General features: G+C 40.4%; 1 protein-coding gene across 1 annotated transcript in view; it reads left to right on the top strand.

Annotated features, from left to right (window-relative positions):
• LOC112566104 (cullin-5-like) overlaps positions 1-13,259 on the top strand; it is a 38,338-nt gene extending 25,079 nt beyond the window's left edge. Inside the window, exons 14-18 of the mRNA XM_025242071.1 lie at positions 4,715-4,887; positions 5,132-5,293; positions 7,064-7,182; positions 10,841-10,964; positions 11,318-13,259. Of these exons, the coding sequence (XP_025097856.1) occupies positions 4,715-4,887; positions 5,132-5,293; positions 7,064-7,182; positions 10,841-10,964; positions 11,318-11,512 (773 nt within the window). The 3' untranslated portion in view covers positions 11,513-13,259. The remainder of the gene's footprint in view (positions 1-4,714; positions 4,888-5,131; positions 5,294-7,063; positions 7,183-10,840; positions 10,965-11,317) is intronic.
• The last annotated feature ends 42 nt before the right edge of the window (positions 13,260-13,301 follow it).

The following is a 13,301-nucleotide window of genomic DNA, read 5'->3' as shown; positions in this document are numbered from 1 at the left end:
ACCCCATTACGAAAGATAACTCTAACCGACGAGTTTTCCCGCCGGTCGCGAGTGCACCCTCTCTATATCTAAGCTCTCTGATCCAGTGGTAGACCTTGGCTCTCGGATATGACCCTGACATATTCTTTGACCTCTTCCTGGATCTTTATCACCAGGGCGTTTTTGCCCATCCCTAGCTCACGTAGGATGTTTAGAGTAACCTTTCTTTGGTCTTTCCGCATCGCTTCAGAGGTGTCAGGAACCTTTTATTGTTGGTTATTATATCCTGAAGAAAACTATAAGACCTGTCAGAGACGGCATCAGCATTTTTTACCAGTCTGTCCCTGATGAGCTTGTAGCTGTTGAGCACCACCACCAGCTGGCTGCCCAGGTACAGACTGAACATGTCACTGTAAAGGTTCTGTGTGCTGGCCTGTTGTAAAGGTTCGGCAGGCTGGCCGCCTCCATGGGCCTAGCTTCTTGTGCCTTTCTCCGGCAGGATGACTAAGCTGGCCCACCCCTTTTTTCTTAAATTTTTAGTTTTTCTCCCTTACCTGGCCCTTTCATCTATATTCTTCTTCTAATCAAACATCTTCCTGTCATACTACAGTTTTATCCTTCCCATCTTCTGTCTACAGTGGTCTTTCTCTTGTCTTCTTTTTTTTCTTATCATACCTTTCTTTTGATGCCATTTTTTTTACCTGAATCTGGGGCCTCCTTTAGGCCCCCTGCATTTGCCATGACAGGCAACCAGTGTCGGGGGAGGATGAGATCCTAGAGGTTGAGGTCCCTGATGGGTTGCGGTCTATCATACCAACACACCTCTTTGGCCCGGACTTCTCCTGGACGGCTGGTCGCCTATTGCAGTAGCTTTGCTAGAAAGCTGTGGCTGGGGTCAATCTGGTCTTTATACTGAGAAGGCCAGAGTATATTCCTTGTGTATCCCTGGTGCGATCCTGCTGTAAATACCCTAAGTGGTACCGCTCGGTCGCATCCTCTTGTTGGACTCCGTGGTGGTTGGGGAGCCTAAGAAACGAACCAAATTCCTTTATATCATGGCACAAAACAAACCACAACCTGGGAAAATGCATCAGAGAAGGTGAATCTTTGGACAGTGAGGATGCAGTGAGAGATTGCTGAGAGAGAATGTTGAAGGGGCCTGGCCCCATTTTCTTGTGGTGGAGGGTGCGGATCCGGCCCAGCCGGTCACCTTTTACAATAGCCAAAGGGTTTAGAAACATATCTACACACTTTTCTGTTGTTAGATGCCTGGGCTTCGGAAAATTTCTTGTCCAGTGCCCTAATCAGAAAGCGTCTGAGGCCCTGTGCCGATGGGCAGGAAACAGTTTGTCGACCGGCTCATAAATGTAACTCTTCATCGATCCCTCAACTCTTCATTCATTGCCCAGACTTTGCTGGGATGTTCGAAGTTGACATCAAATCAGAACTGGCACCCCAGGAGGTCACAGCGGTGCAGAGGATCATCCTAAAGGAGGACAGAAAATCCATTCTTACAAATACTCTTTTCTTAACTTTCAGTTTGCCCAAAATACCTGACTTCATTGAGATTGGATATATACGAGACAAAGTTTCTTTATTTATACCTTCACCGTTGCGCTGCTTCAGCTGTCAGCGTTATGGTCATGGGTCTAGCTTTTGCAAGTCCCAAGTGCGCTGCTTCTGCTGCAGTGGTACAGGCCATGCTGCAGCTGATTGTTTTGAAAGTGCCAAGTGGGCATTTTGGGAAGGGTCTCATGTCGCTTCTTCTAAAGACTGCCTGAATTGGAAAGAAGAGGCAGCCATTCAGCGCGTATGCAAGGAATTGGGCATCTAATACCCCGATGCTCACCGTCATGTAGTGGGTGGCTCCTCAGAGCACTTTCTACTTCAAGCTCCATATCCTGGCAGCTGTTACAAAATGACCGTCCACCTCTGTGTCTATCCAGATGACATGGGTCTCTTCTGAGGGCCATGTCCCAGTCCACCAGGCTATGCTTCCTCCTCCTCCTGCAAGCTTTATGGCACCCAGTCATCACAAAAATCTCCAACCACACAAGCATCTCAAGCCGCGCAAGCATCACAAACCAAACATCCTCCTTCACCAGTCAGAAACACTGCACGCCAGCAAGCAAGCAACACAAAATCACCAAGGAACAAGAATACCACACCACAGACAGACTGTAAAATCGGCAGGAAAACCCACTACTCAGCAGATAACATCTGGACTACCACATCAGCACCATCAATTCCTATTTCTGATCACTTTGCTTCTCTTGGCGAAGCAGGGGATGGATGTGGATGAGCGACGTTTAGTGTCGCCTTCTCCATCCCACCATCCCCTGCCTTCTTCTTCTTGTTCTCCCTCTGTTTCTGTGAGGCGCTCTGCATCTTTTCCTCACAGATAAACTATGTCTACAATCCTTCAATGGAACTTTCAAGGGATCCGAGCCAACTTTGAAGAACTCTGATGCCTAGCATCTTGTGTCTATCTTCCTCCTTCTGCTCAGATATCCCGACATGACCTTGAGGGTCTTTTGACTCAACTGCTCCTTGCTCCCATCCTTCTTTTGGGGGACTTTAATGGGCACCACCCCTCATGGGTCGGGGCCTCGACTGACACCAGAGGAGAGTTGCTGGGATCATTTTTTATGGAAAGGAATCTCTGCCTTTTGAATGACAGTTCTAACACCTTTTGTCGTCCATACAGTAGCACAGTGTCAGCAGTTGATTTATCAGTGTTCAGCCCAGCACTGTTACTAGATTTTAACTGGGCTGTACATGACGACCTGTGTGGCAGCGATCACTTTCCTATAAATTTACAATTTTTAACAAATCTGGAGCAGGACGTTAATCTTTATAACCCTGCGTACTATGCTGTTTTCGGACCTCAGTGTGCTGCCCTGTATGCCATTCGTACCAAGGAACAAAAGCCAATATCACTCCGTGTAGCACCTTGCCTACAAGATGCAGGGGTAGAGTAGAGCCTCTTTCTCCACTACCATCCCCTCCTTGAACCCTTCCTATTCCAGAGATTCGTCTTGATCTTACAGCTTTTAAAAAAGGGGTCACTGTTTACCTCATCTTTTTCTAACGTTTTTATGAACTCCTTTCTGACTATCCTGGATGCTGTTCCATCTTTACAGAGGGCTCCAAAATCCCAAGTGGTGGCCCAATCGCTGCGGCAGTAAATCTGTGGTGCCAACCACAACGGACTGCTTCAGTACGACTGGTAGATGGCTGTTCTGTTTTCACTGTGGAACTACACGCCATCTTGCTAGCCTTGCAGCAAGTTCACCGCTCTTCGGAGCTCAACTTTTTGATTATTTCAGACTCTCTTTTTGCCCTCCAAGCTCTCCTTTCCATTGATTTTGACCTCCTTCTTGTGGTCTAGTTTCATAAAGTTCATGCAGCACTTATTCAGCAAAACAAGGACATTATTTTTATTTGTGCTCCTGGCCATGCTGGTATCTCAGGCAATGTTCAAGCAGACCAGCCTGCCAAGGCTGCATGTCAGTCCCCTGGCAAACAACAGTTGCTGGTATCATCAGACCGTAAACCTTTCTTCTCTGCCTACATTCTCTGCCTACATCCTTATGGCAACGCCTCTGGGACACTCTGGGCCAAAATGAATTATATGGCACTCTTCTCTATCTTTCCAACTGCCTACCTTTGTGCTAGCCTGTGAGGCGGGAGGAAGTGGTCCTTACTAGATTAAAGTTAGGACACACCTATGCTACGCAAGGACACCTCTTACGAGGTAAACTACCATCAGTTTGTCTATAGTGTGGGGGAAGTTTTCGGGTGGTACATGTTATGATTGTTTGTCCTGAGCTCCAGAGTATCTGCAAGGCAGCCTGGTGGTGCAACGGTTAGTGCCTTTCACCAATACAGTGAAGGTTGGCTGCCCTGAGTTCATTTCTCGTCTCAGGCATGATGTTCTTTCTCTGCACGTGGCATCTGTTTACAGGGCTGGCTGCCTTGCTGTGATATAGCCATAAGTTGCTGGCACGGCGTAAAACACCAACCCCCCCCCACCCTTAGAGTATCTGCTGGCAGTCTTTTATAGAAAATTCTTTGTTCTCTTTCTTCAGGTCCGTCCCATTGGCAGCAGTCTTTACATTTTTAAGAAAGATAGGACTTTATCATCAGATTGAGGGAATCTTATGTCCTGATGACCGTTTTGTCTTTTGATGCTTGGTTTGTTGGTGGCCCTTTTGGTCTTCATCACTCCTTTTTACACTCTGCCTATTCTTTTAAATATTGTTTATTTCTTGAGTTGGTCTTTTACAGAATGTTATGGTTATGTCACTCTGCGGGTTTTGTCCCTAGACTTTAAAAGTTAGGATTACTTTTTGATTTCTTGATATGGCATCAGTTGCTGGCACGACGTTAAAAACAAACATCCATCTGGTGTTTGTTGTCTCAAAGAATCTTGCACACATATACAGCAGTTGATGATGAAAGTATCAGGAGAAAATCTCAGACTTATGGAGTTAGTAGCCTGTCTCTTGCATCTAAGTCTTTTGCTGCATGGAAAAAAGGAAATGCCACGAGAATGTGCATCTAGTGATTTACAAATTTGATATCAAAGGCTCTTTGTATAACTTTCAGTTTCTTGGAAACTGTGTAAGAAATGGCAAAACCAGAGAGAAAAGAGACACTATATATTATTACGTACACAAAATAATACTAGGTATTTTCCAATGTATTCCTTTACTTTTATATGGTGATTCAGATGCCATCAACATCAAGATTCTGAATGCTGGTGCTTGGGCACGGTCAAGTGAGAGAGTGTCAGTGACTCTGCCAATGGAATTAGAGGACTACATACCACAAGTTGAGGAGTTCTACAGACTGAAGCATTCAGGTCGAAAACTGCAGTGGCATCATTTGATGTCAAATGGCATTGTGAGCTTTCCATTTTATTATCGAACATGGGTAAAATAATTGTTTTAATGATCTTGAAAGTGAGCTAAAAATGCACTTTAAAGAGAGCATTTAGCACTTAAAAAAACTGTATACGATATATAAAATTGTAAACAGTCCTTTCTGACCAGAAAAGAGAACAGTTTTATCCCACACATTTAGAGAACTATGGGGTGTTAGTGATATTTTTCTTTATTTCTTCTCTCATTGCTTCTATTTTTTGCAGATAACATTTTCCAATGATATGGGCCGGTACAACTTGGAGGTGACTACTTTCCAGATGGCTGTGTTATTTGCCTGGAATCAAAGACCACGAGAGAAACTGTCATATGAGAGTTTGCGTTTAGCTACAGAATTACCAGATGCTGAACTGCGCAGGACTCTTCTGGTTTGTAAATGTTTTATTGAAACATACATTGTAAACAAATTCCCAGGGTCAGACCTCAGTTCAGCACATTACCCATCAGCCTTCGGGACTGATTCTTTTTCCACCTTTAAGTCTAAACTTAAGATGCACCTTTTCAGAACAACGACTTTATTGTGACCCTGTCCTGACCATGAGTGTGTATAACGTGTCTGTAATTTTGTGTATGAGTTACCAACAGATTAATCTTCTGTTGTAGAAGAGAATGTGTCTGTTATATGTAAATATGGGTGCATAATTGTTGATGATTTAGTCTGTGTAGGATTTATGCTCTGAGCAAATTTTTGGAAGGTGCTCTGCAAATTCTCATTTTTATTATTATTATTGATTCCGAGAATAAAGGAATGCGAGACATGATGATACTCTGAAGGATGAGGGTGCCGGCAGCTTCATCAGCATCCACCTATACAAAGCCCGAACTAGTGGCCTCCTTTACTCTTCCTATACAGTTCGCACATGTGAATGAAAATATCTTCATAACTGTACCTCAGTTGCATCAATACACTCATATAAATGAGTTAACCAGCAGACACCTGGTCACTGGTAACAGACTCTTAATAAAGAGAGAAACAGCTTTCATGTCTGACATAAAGGAAAGATCCTCAGGTTCAAAAGCAGAAACACTAAAAGAACTTAATGCGGGAGCATTTCCTGCATCCAACATGTAACTCCGGGTTGAAGGTGAGGGAACATTTCAGATGCAAGTCCGATGGAACCAAAGAAGACATGAAAACATGCAGGAACGTGCAGTTGAGGTGAACTGACTGACGTCATAAAACACCAAGAGCAAGGGGAGGGGCCACAGCCCACTTTCCAAGGTGGGTGGGGGTGCCTACCACATGAGAACCAGGCAACACACACTCTAAGAATGCTGTGAGGAAGAGGGTTCAGATGAAGTGGGACCGCTCACAACACATAACATGCAGGCAGAAAATGAAAAGCTCCTTTCCTCCTCAAGTTAGATCCCACCTGAAGTGGTTCGTCACACCACACTTGCATCCATCACTTCTTGGACTAAAGTGCATAGACTTAACACAGCTGGTAAGATGAACTGAGCACTGTATACACATTGGATAAGTGTTTTCTAAAGATCCGACTCGTACACAACTTGAACAAATGTAGTGGGTCCATGCAGTGGACATAATTTTGATGTAGAAAAGTTCTTTCTCAAGATAGTGGCACAAGGAATGCAGACAAAAAATAAAACAAAATAGAATTTTATGTATTGACAAAACTCCATAGCACATTTAACACCGACTGACAAGCACAACTCAAGGAATGTGGTCCATTGTCACAAGAATCCCCCCCCCCCAAAAAAAAAAATTCTCTATGGCACTTAAAAAGACCAGAGGCTAGTGAACACCACAGTAACCATTAAAAGCTGCTGCTGTATTGGCCTGGCATTTGCCTTTATAACTGTTAGAGGGCAGTTGCTCACCTGACGAGTAGAGTGCTCTGCATGTCAGGGAGACAACTTTTGATGGTTGAAGAGCTTTAACTCTTAAGGTCATGTCATCTGGTACAGTCAAAGAGTGTCATTATTGCTGCATGAAAAATTTATCAAAGTTGTGAACAAAAGTACAAATCTATGATTAGCATTATCAACAGTCAGCAGAAAGTGTATAAAATGCAAGTTTTGTATACTCCGTATTCCATTATTTGCAAAATACTTTTTTCTGAGTTCATTCTTTTGTAAATGTAGTATTCAGATATATATGCATTTTTTGTGTACAGTCCCTGCTCTTCTTCCCTAAAATCAAGAGACAGGTACTTTTGTCAGGCCCAGAAGTAAAGGGCCCTAAGGACATCCATGATGGTACTATGTTCTGGATCAACCAAGAATTTGCTATTATGTAAGTCAGACTAAAACATTTTTTCTTATATTGTACCTATTTTCAAATGATGCTACACAGATATTTAGACTGTAACTCATGGTGGATAAATCCTCACATAATCCAATTTACACATTTAATTTTTTATTGACTTGACAGTTATAAACATTAACTCCACAGGTAAATATTTGACAGATTAACATGGTTCGGTTGGTTTGCTAGAAGGCATCTACTGCATGAAAGAAGAAACAAAAGAAGAAATCAATAAGAAGACACTATACTCTTCTGCTACGAATTTTCTGTTTAAAGTACTGAAAAATTAGTCTGCTATGTTTACTTACTATCAGTGACAGCTATCAGTTGTTATATCAGTTCCTACCATAAAAGGCTAAAACGACAACATTAAAACAAGTAGTATTTGAAGCTTCTAATAATTTATAAAAAAATTTGTTTACTCTTCATTTATATCTTTACTCCTGTGTGTGTTAAATGTCTGTATGAGTATGTATGCCTGCCTTGTGAGCAAAAGAAAAATTTCTGTCTTGGGCTCCTTGATAGACATTAAAGTCTGATTTGATTTGATTTGATTCATTCCATTATTTCCAAAATACTTTTTTCTGATTTCATGGTTTGGCTTTTTAAAAAAAATTTGCATGGTAGATTTCTAGAATGTAGCTGATGTATAAGAAAAAAGATATGAATTTTATCTCCAGAGAACTTAAGATTTAGTCCAGCTTTTTAAAAAGTTTTTAACTCATTTGCTCTGTTACCTTGACTTTTATGATAGTATCCACATTTCAAAGCATTTTCAAAATATTAAAAAAAAAATCAAAATTACTAATGAAGTTCAACATAAGCAGGACTAAACTGTTTCTGTCTCATTCCAAACAGTACTTTTTTTTTTTATCCAAAGGAAGTTATATATTTCCAATGGTATTTCCCAAAACTTTTCTTTGAAGACATGGTTACACAAAGGTAGGATCTTCAATTTCTAGTTTTGTTGGCAGTGGATTCTAATGGTTACACATCATGTAGAAATGAATAAGCATAAATTATGAGAACCTGTAATTCATTTTCAAACCATCTTTTTCTCTTTAAGGGATGTAATGCCATTCAAAAATGATTGACCTTGTTAAAAGAAGGTGAGGACTTGTACCATCTCCTTTATATTTTCTGCCTGCAGTTTGGGCTACATCATCTTGCTTGACTTGTCCCCTGACTACCATATGACTTGTATTTGTTGTTTGCCTTAAACAACTATTTATTTGATCTGTGCCATCAGACTATACCTTGATGTTCAGGCAACAAAGATAACAGTTCACTAGTTCTTTCCAGACCTGCTTATGCCAACTTTCTACTTTACACCATGTAATTAATGAACTACACAAAGTTCAGAACTCTGCCCCATGCCTTGTTTTCAAGTCAAGAAAATGTTATCATGCCTGATCTCTTCTCAGGTGTTCCAATTTATATTGTATAACATCTTGTGGCTCATACCCTGCCTTTTTGGCTACTATGCTCACTGTTTACTCTCCATCAAAGCACCTTTGATCTGTGGCAGACCACCTTATTGTACAACTGCCAGAAATGTGCTCCAGCAAGTTTGATAAGCAATCTTTCTCTTGTGTTGGCCCCAAACTTTGGAACTCACTGCCATTTTCAGCTTAAACTGGTCTGTTCCATATTGTGGGGTGGGGGGTGGGTGGGATATAAATTCTTTCTTGTTTCAGAAATACATCTAGTAGTAATTTCATTCTTGCTGTATTCTTAGCCCATGGTTAAGATGTGTATATTCTCTGTGTGTGTGTTTTGAGGTCCGAGAGTGCTGTTATTTTACACCCTTTCTCAATCAACTATATTATATAGTCATTGTCCAGTAATGTGAAGGGAAGAGCACTTGGCCATATGCTGGGATTCCATACTATACAAGCATCATCATTATTTTGTCATTTTTTTTATAGTTTGTTAACATGGTTTTGGAGTAAGCATTGTTGAATATGGCACATACCTTTGTGCAGACAGCTGTGTTTAGTTGATGTATCCAAATGCTGTAAATGTATTAATCTGTTGGTAACATGTCAGAGTGCTGTCAGTTGCACTGTTTAAAAAAAAATCATAGGGATACCATACTTTTCCAGAAACAGATTCCAGCCAGAATAGCTTTTAAAAGTCCATGTGCAAAATTGTTTGAAATAAGATATTCACAAGCTTCAGTGTTGTACCTAAAGGTCTAGCCAATACCTTTCCAGTCACAGTGGTCTAATATATTTCTCTTCTCTAGAGTAAAGGTCTTCTCTAGAGTAAAGCATGTTTATTTTTCTAAACACCATAATCATTTTTTGCTTGTTAATAAATGCAAATTCTTGTTTAGTTAGAGCATATGGCATGTGTACATAAAGAGTTTAGAGTGTTAAGGTACATACAAAAGATAAAATACATCGCATCCACATCATCATGCCACATTAACTGTCCAAGGGCTGCTTGTAAAGAAAGTAATATTGCAAATGATGTACAGTCAAATCTCCCTACTATGCCACCTACCGGGACCGAGCAAAAGTGGCATAGTAGCGAGAGTGGCATAGTAGAGAGGGTTCGTAAAAACTGCTTTGTTTGTTCAAGTTACCCGTCAGTCCAAAGCAGGGGTGGGCAATTAATTTTCCCAAGGGGCCGCATGAGAAATTGGGATGGTTTTAGAGGGCCGGACTAATATAGTTAACTCAGTTTTACCCAATACTGTATGTATAGTATATATACTGGCGGGCGGGTTAGTCAGAGACAGGAGGCCTTTGCCCAAGTCTGGTCCAAAGCTCTCAAGAATCGTCGGCTTCGCTAGCTGTCTCCTCTCATTCTCCCCCTCACCTCTTCATCCTCCACCCCTCCCAACCACATCCGCGCACCTGCATCCTGTCGCTAGTCGACCCCCTCACACCTTCCCTCCATCACGTGGATGTCACCCAGCCAGCGACCACTACTCCCCACATCGCCACCCTCCCTGTGTGCGTGCTATGTTCCATCCCCACTAACTGCAATGTCCCACACTACCGTACAGTATAATAATCGAGCACTGCGCGGAATTTTACAACTTGTGTCTTTTAACAATCACAAAAAAGTGGCATAGTAGCGAGAGTCTGGGTGGCATAGTAAATTTTTTCTTACATTGAATTTATAGTCGGGACCGAGCTAAAGTGGCATAATACCGAGAGTGGCATAGTAGAGGGGTGGCATAGTAGAGAGATTTGACTGTATTTGATAATGAAAATGGCATGCTTTAAAGGATTATTTATCAATGAGCACTGCAGTTAAGCAAGTCTGCTGAATCATCTAACTCTCCTTAGGATGGCCTGGGACTTTCTTTACTATTCTATATAATTTCAAAGACTAATATTTGGTTATTCATATTATGAAAAAAGAAAATGAACTCAGCTGAAAAGTAGAAGCGCTTGATACAAGTTATGACTGCCCTTGTGGACAGGAAGACTAGGCAGTGGAACATGTATGATCTCCTATCATTTAGAATGGAGATATGGCAAAAAGAGACATCCATCTTACAACCAAACAATTTGAACCTTGGGTTTTTTCCACATCAGGTATTTGTCACCAGAAGTAGTTTTCATGTCATTTGCACCTTTTAACAAACATATGCTAAACTTATTGGAACATTTCCTTGTTGCTGTTGCAGTAAAAATGGCAAAGTTCAAAAGAGTGGCAAGATGAATTTAATTGGGCGGCTTCAGCTATCGACAGAGAAGAGCAAAGAGGAGGACAATGAGGGTATCATGCAACTTAGGATCCTTCGTGTTCAGGTACTGTTAGTATAAGTAATTTTAAACTCCAAGATATGCTATTCTGTATGATTAGTCAGTGCCAATGAATTGACAGTGCATTGTTCAGGTGTAAATGGAAGATATGCTTTAGATGATTTAGCAACATATTTTCAGGTAATTATTATATCCCTTTCACCACATTGCCACTGTTAATGGTTCACCACAAAAATTTCTCACCATGAAGGTAGGGTTTATATATAGTTTTGAAAGTCTGGAAAAACCATGGAAAATGAGAAACAGTTGTTAAGAATATTAGACAGTATTACCACATTTCACGTACTTTGTGATTCTTTTCATCGTACTTTTAAATAATCTCTGTATTTCTGTTTCAGGAGGCCATCGTGAAAATCATGAAAATGCGGAAAAGAATTACTAATGCAGCATTGCAGACTGAACTGGTAGAAATCTTGAAGAACATGTTTTTGCCGTCCAAAAAATTGATAAAAGAACAGATTGAGTGGTTGATAGAACATCGTTATATGCGTCGTGATGAAGACAATATCAACATGTTTATCTATATGGCATAGTTGTTTCTTCTGCAAGCATTGGCTAGAAGTCAATGCATGAGCACTGACACAGCGGTAACAGCTGTCAATTTAAAGTTGCAAGAAGATGCTTTTGAATGCGCCTACAGTGCCTGCATCATCTCATCCAGCTTGTGATAGAGTGCCATATAGCAGACCAGAACATCACCAACCAATCTGGCAGATTAAAGGAGATGTAATTTGAGCCTGGTGAAATCCTTCACAGCAGATTAATTTCAATTTTTGGAGAAGGACAGTGCATGGTTTAAATTGGAATGAGCTTTCCTTTACCACATACAGAGAAACTCATTTAGGTGCTGCATTTTGCATTGTGTTTGAGCATATGTGTATGTGTGTGGGAGTGGGAGTGAGACAGAGAGGGGGGAAGTGAATGTGCGTGAGAGAGGAGAGCAGTTGCTATGTTCTCGATCTAGTCTTGACCACCGAAGACATTCTTAATTGTGTGACAAATCCATGGCTACATTTTACCATCCTGTGTAGCAATCTGCTGGAAAATTTTCTTTGATTATCATGTTAATAGGTTGTTAAAAAGACAAGATCCCCCTCTGAAAATTGCATGAAAAAAAAAGGATTTTTAGGTTGCATTGTTGAGTCTACAACCATCATATTTCACTATTTTGTACTTGCTTTAGTTGATAGTATTTATCGCCAGAACATGTTTTGCATGTCCTATTTAGATCTACTGTGTATTAGAGTTTCTTTTTTTTTTCTAATTCGATTTTCTCAAATTTGTTTTTAAACGTTAAAATTGATGCACTGAGCTTGTTTCTCAAGCAAAGTGAAATGTCACAGTTTCAATGATAAACCAATTTGACATGCAATAGCAAAGCTCTTTTTGTTGCTATAGTAACAGACAGCATTATGACTAAAAATCTTTTTTTCATAAAAACTAAAATCTCTGTTATTGTGTAGAACTCACTTTTTGAATCACAACCTAAAAAAGAATGACAGTAATTGGTTTGTTACAGAGATTTTTTTTTTTCCTTGTGTAAAATGTTTTAAAATGGCAGCCATTTGGATCCCCTGTGGAAATAACTGTACCTGGACTTTTGAAAACTCCATTATCTGTTTCTACTAATGTAAGGTTATTCATAAAGTTTCAAGCACATGTTTAAAGGAGGGGGGAATTCACTATTTCAGAGGGGGATTTTGGCTTGAGTGATTTCACCAGATGTCTTTAATTATGGAGCCTGTTATGATAGAAGAGGCCTGCTTGCAGCTTTCTGTGCTGAATAATATGCCTTTCAACTCTAATTTCTCACCTCTGCTTACCTGGTAGTTAAAGACAACAGGACAGTAACATTAGAAAAGCCTTTACAAGAGCGTAAAATTTGTTTACATTAAGATTTAAAAAATGGCTAGCTTCATTTACAAGTTATGTAGAAATGTGTTTTGTAGAAAAGGAATTAAACATTTTTACCTTCTTAATACTTGGCTACAAATTTCTATAACTGTAGGAATCAAAATGGGTAATCAAAAAAAATGAAGTTCATGCCAAGACCACTTTTTTCCTTTGCATGTGAGTACCTTAAGAGTGCCAAGAAATATCAACATTTGTTGATGGTCTGCATCTGGTATGCCTGAACTTAGGGAAGAATGCTCGTATACTGTGCGAGGTAATAATGTGTGAAAAAGAAATTCCTTGTGATGCAATGCTGTTTTTAAATAAATATCTGACGTGTAGCTAGGAAGACCCAATAAAAGACAGAATAAAGTCAACTGCTTGTTACGAGTCTTGAGTAATTCTTGCTTTTCTGATAAAGCAGCAGCT

The sequence above is a fragment of the Pomacea canaliculata genome, linkage group LG6 (genome assembly GCF_003073045.1).
Source record: "Pomacea canaliculata isolate SZHN2017 linkage group LG6, ASM307304v1, whole genome shotgun sequence".
NCBI classification, from domain to species: domain Eukaryota; kingdom Metazoa; phylum Mollusca; class Gastropoda; order Architaenioglossa; family Ampullariidae; genus Pomacea; species Pomacea canaliculata.
Note: the sequence above shows the minus strand (reverse complement) of the source record. Positions and strands in the feature narration are given on the sequence as shown.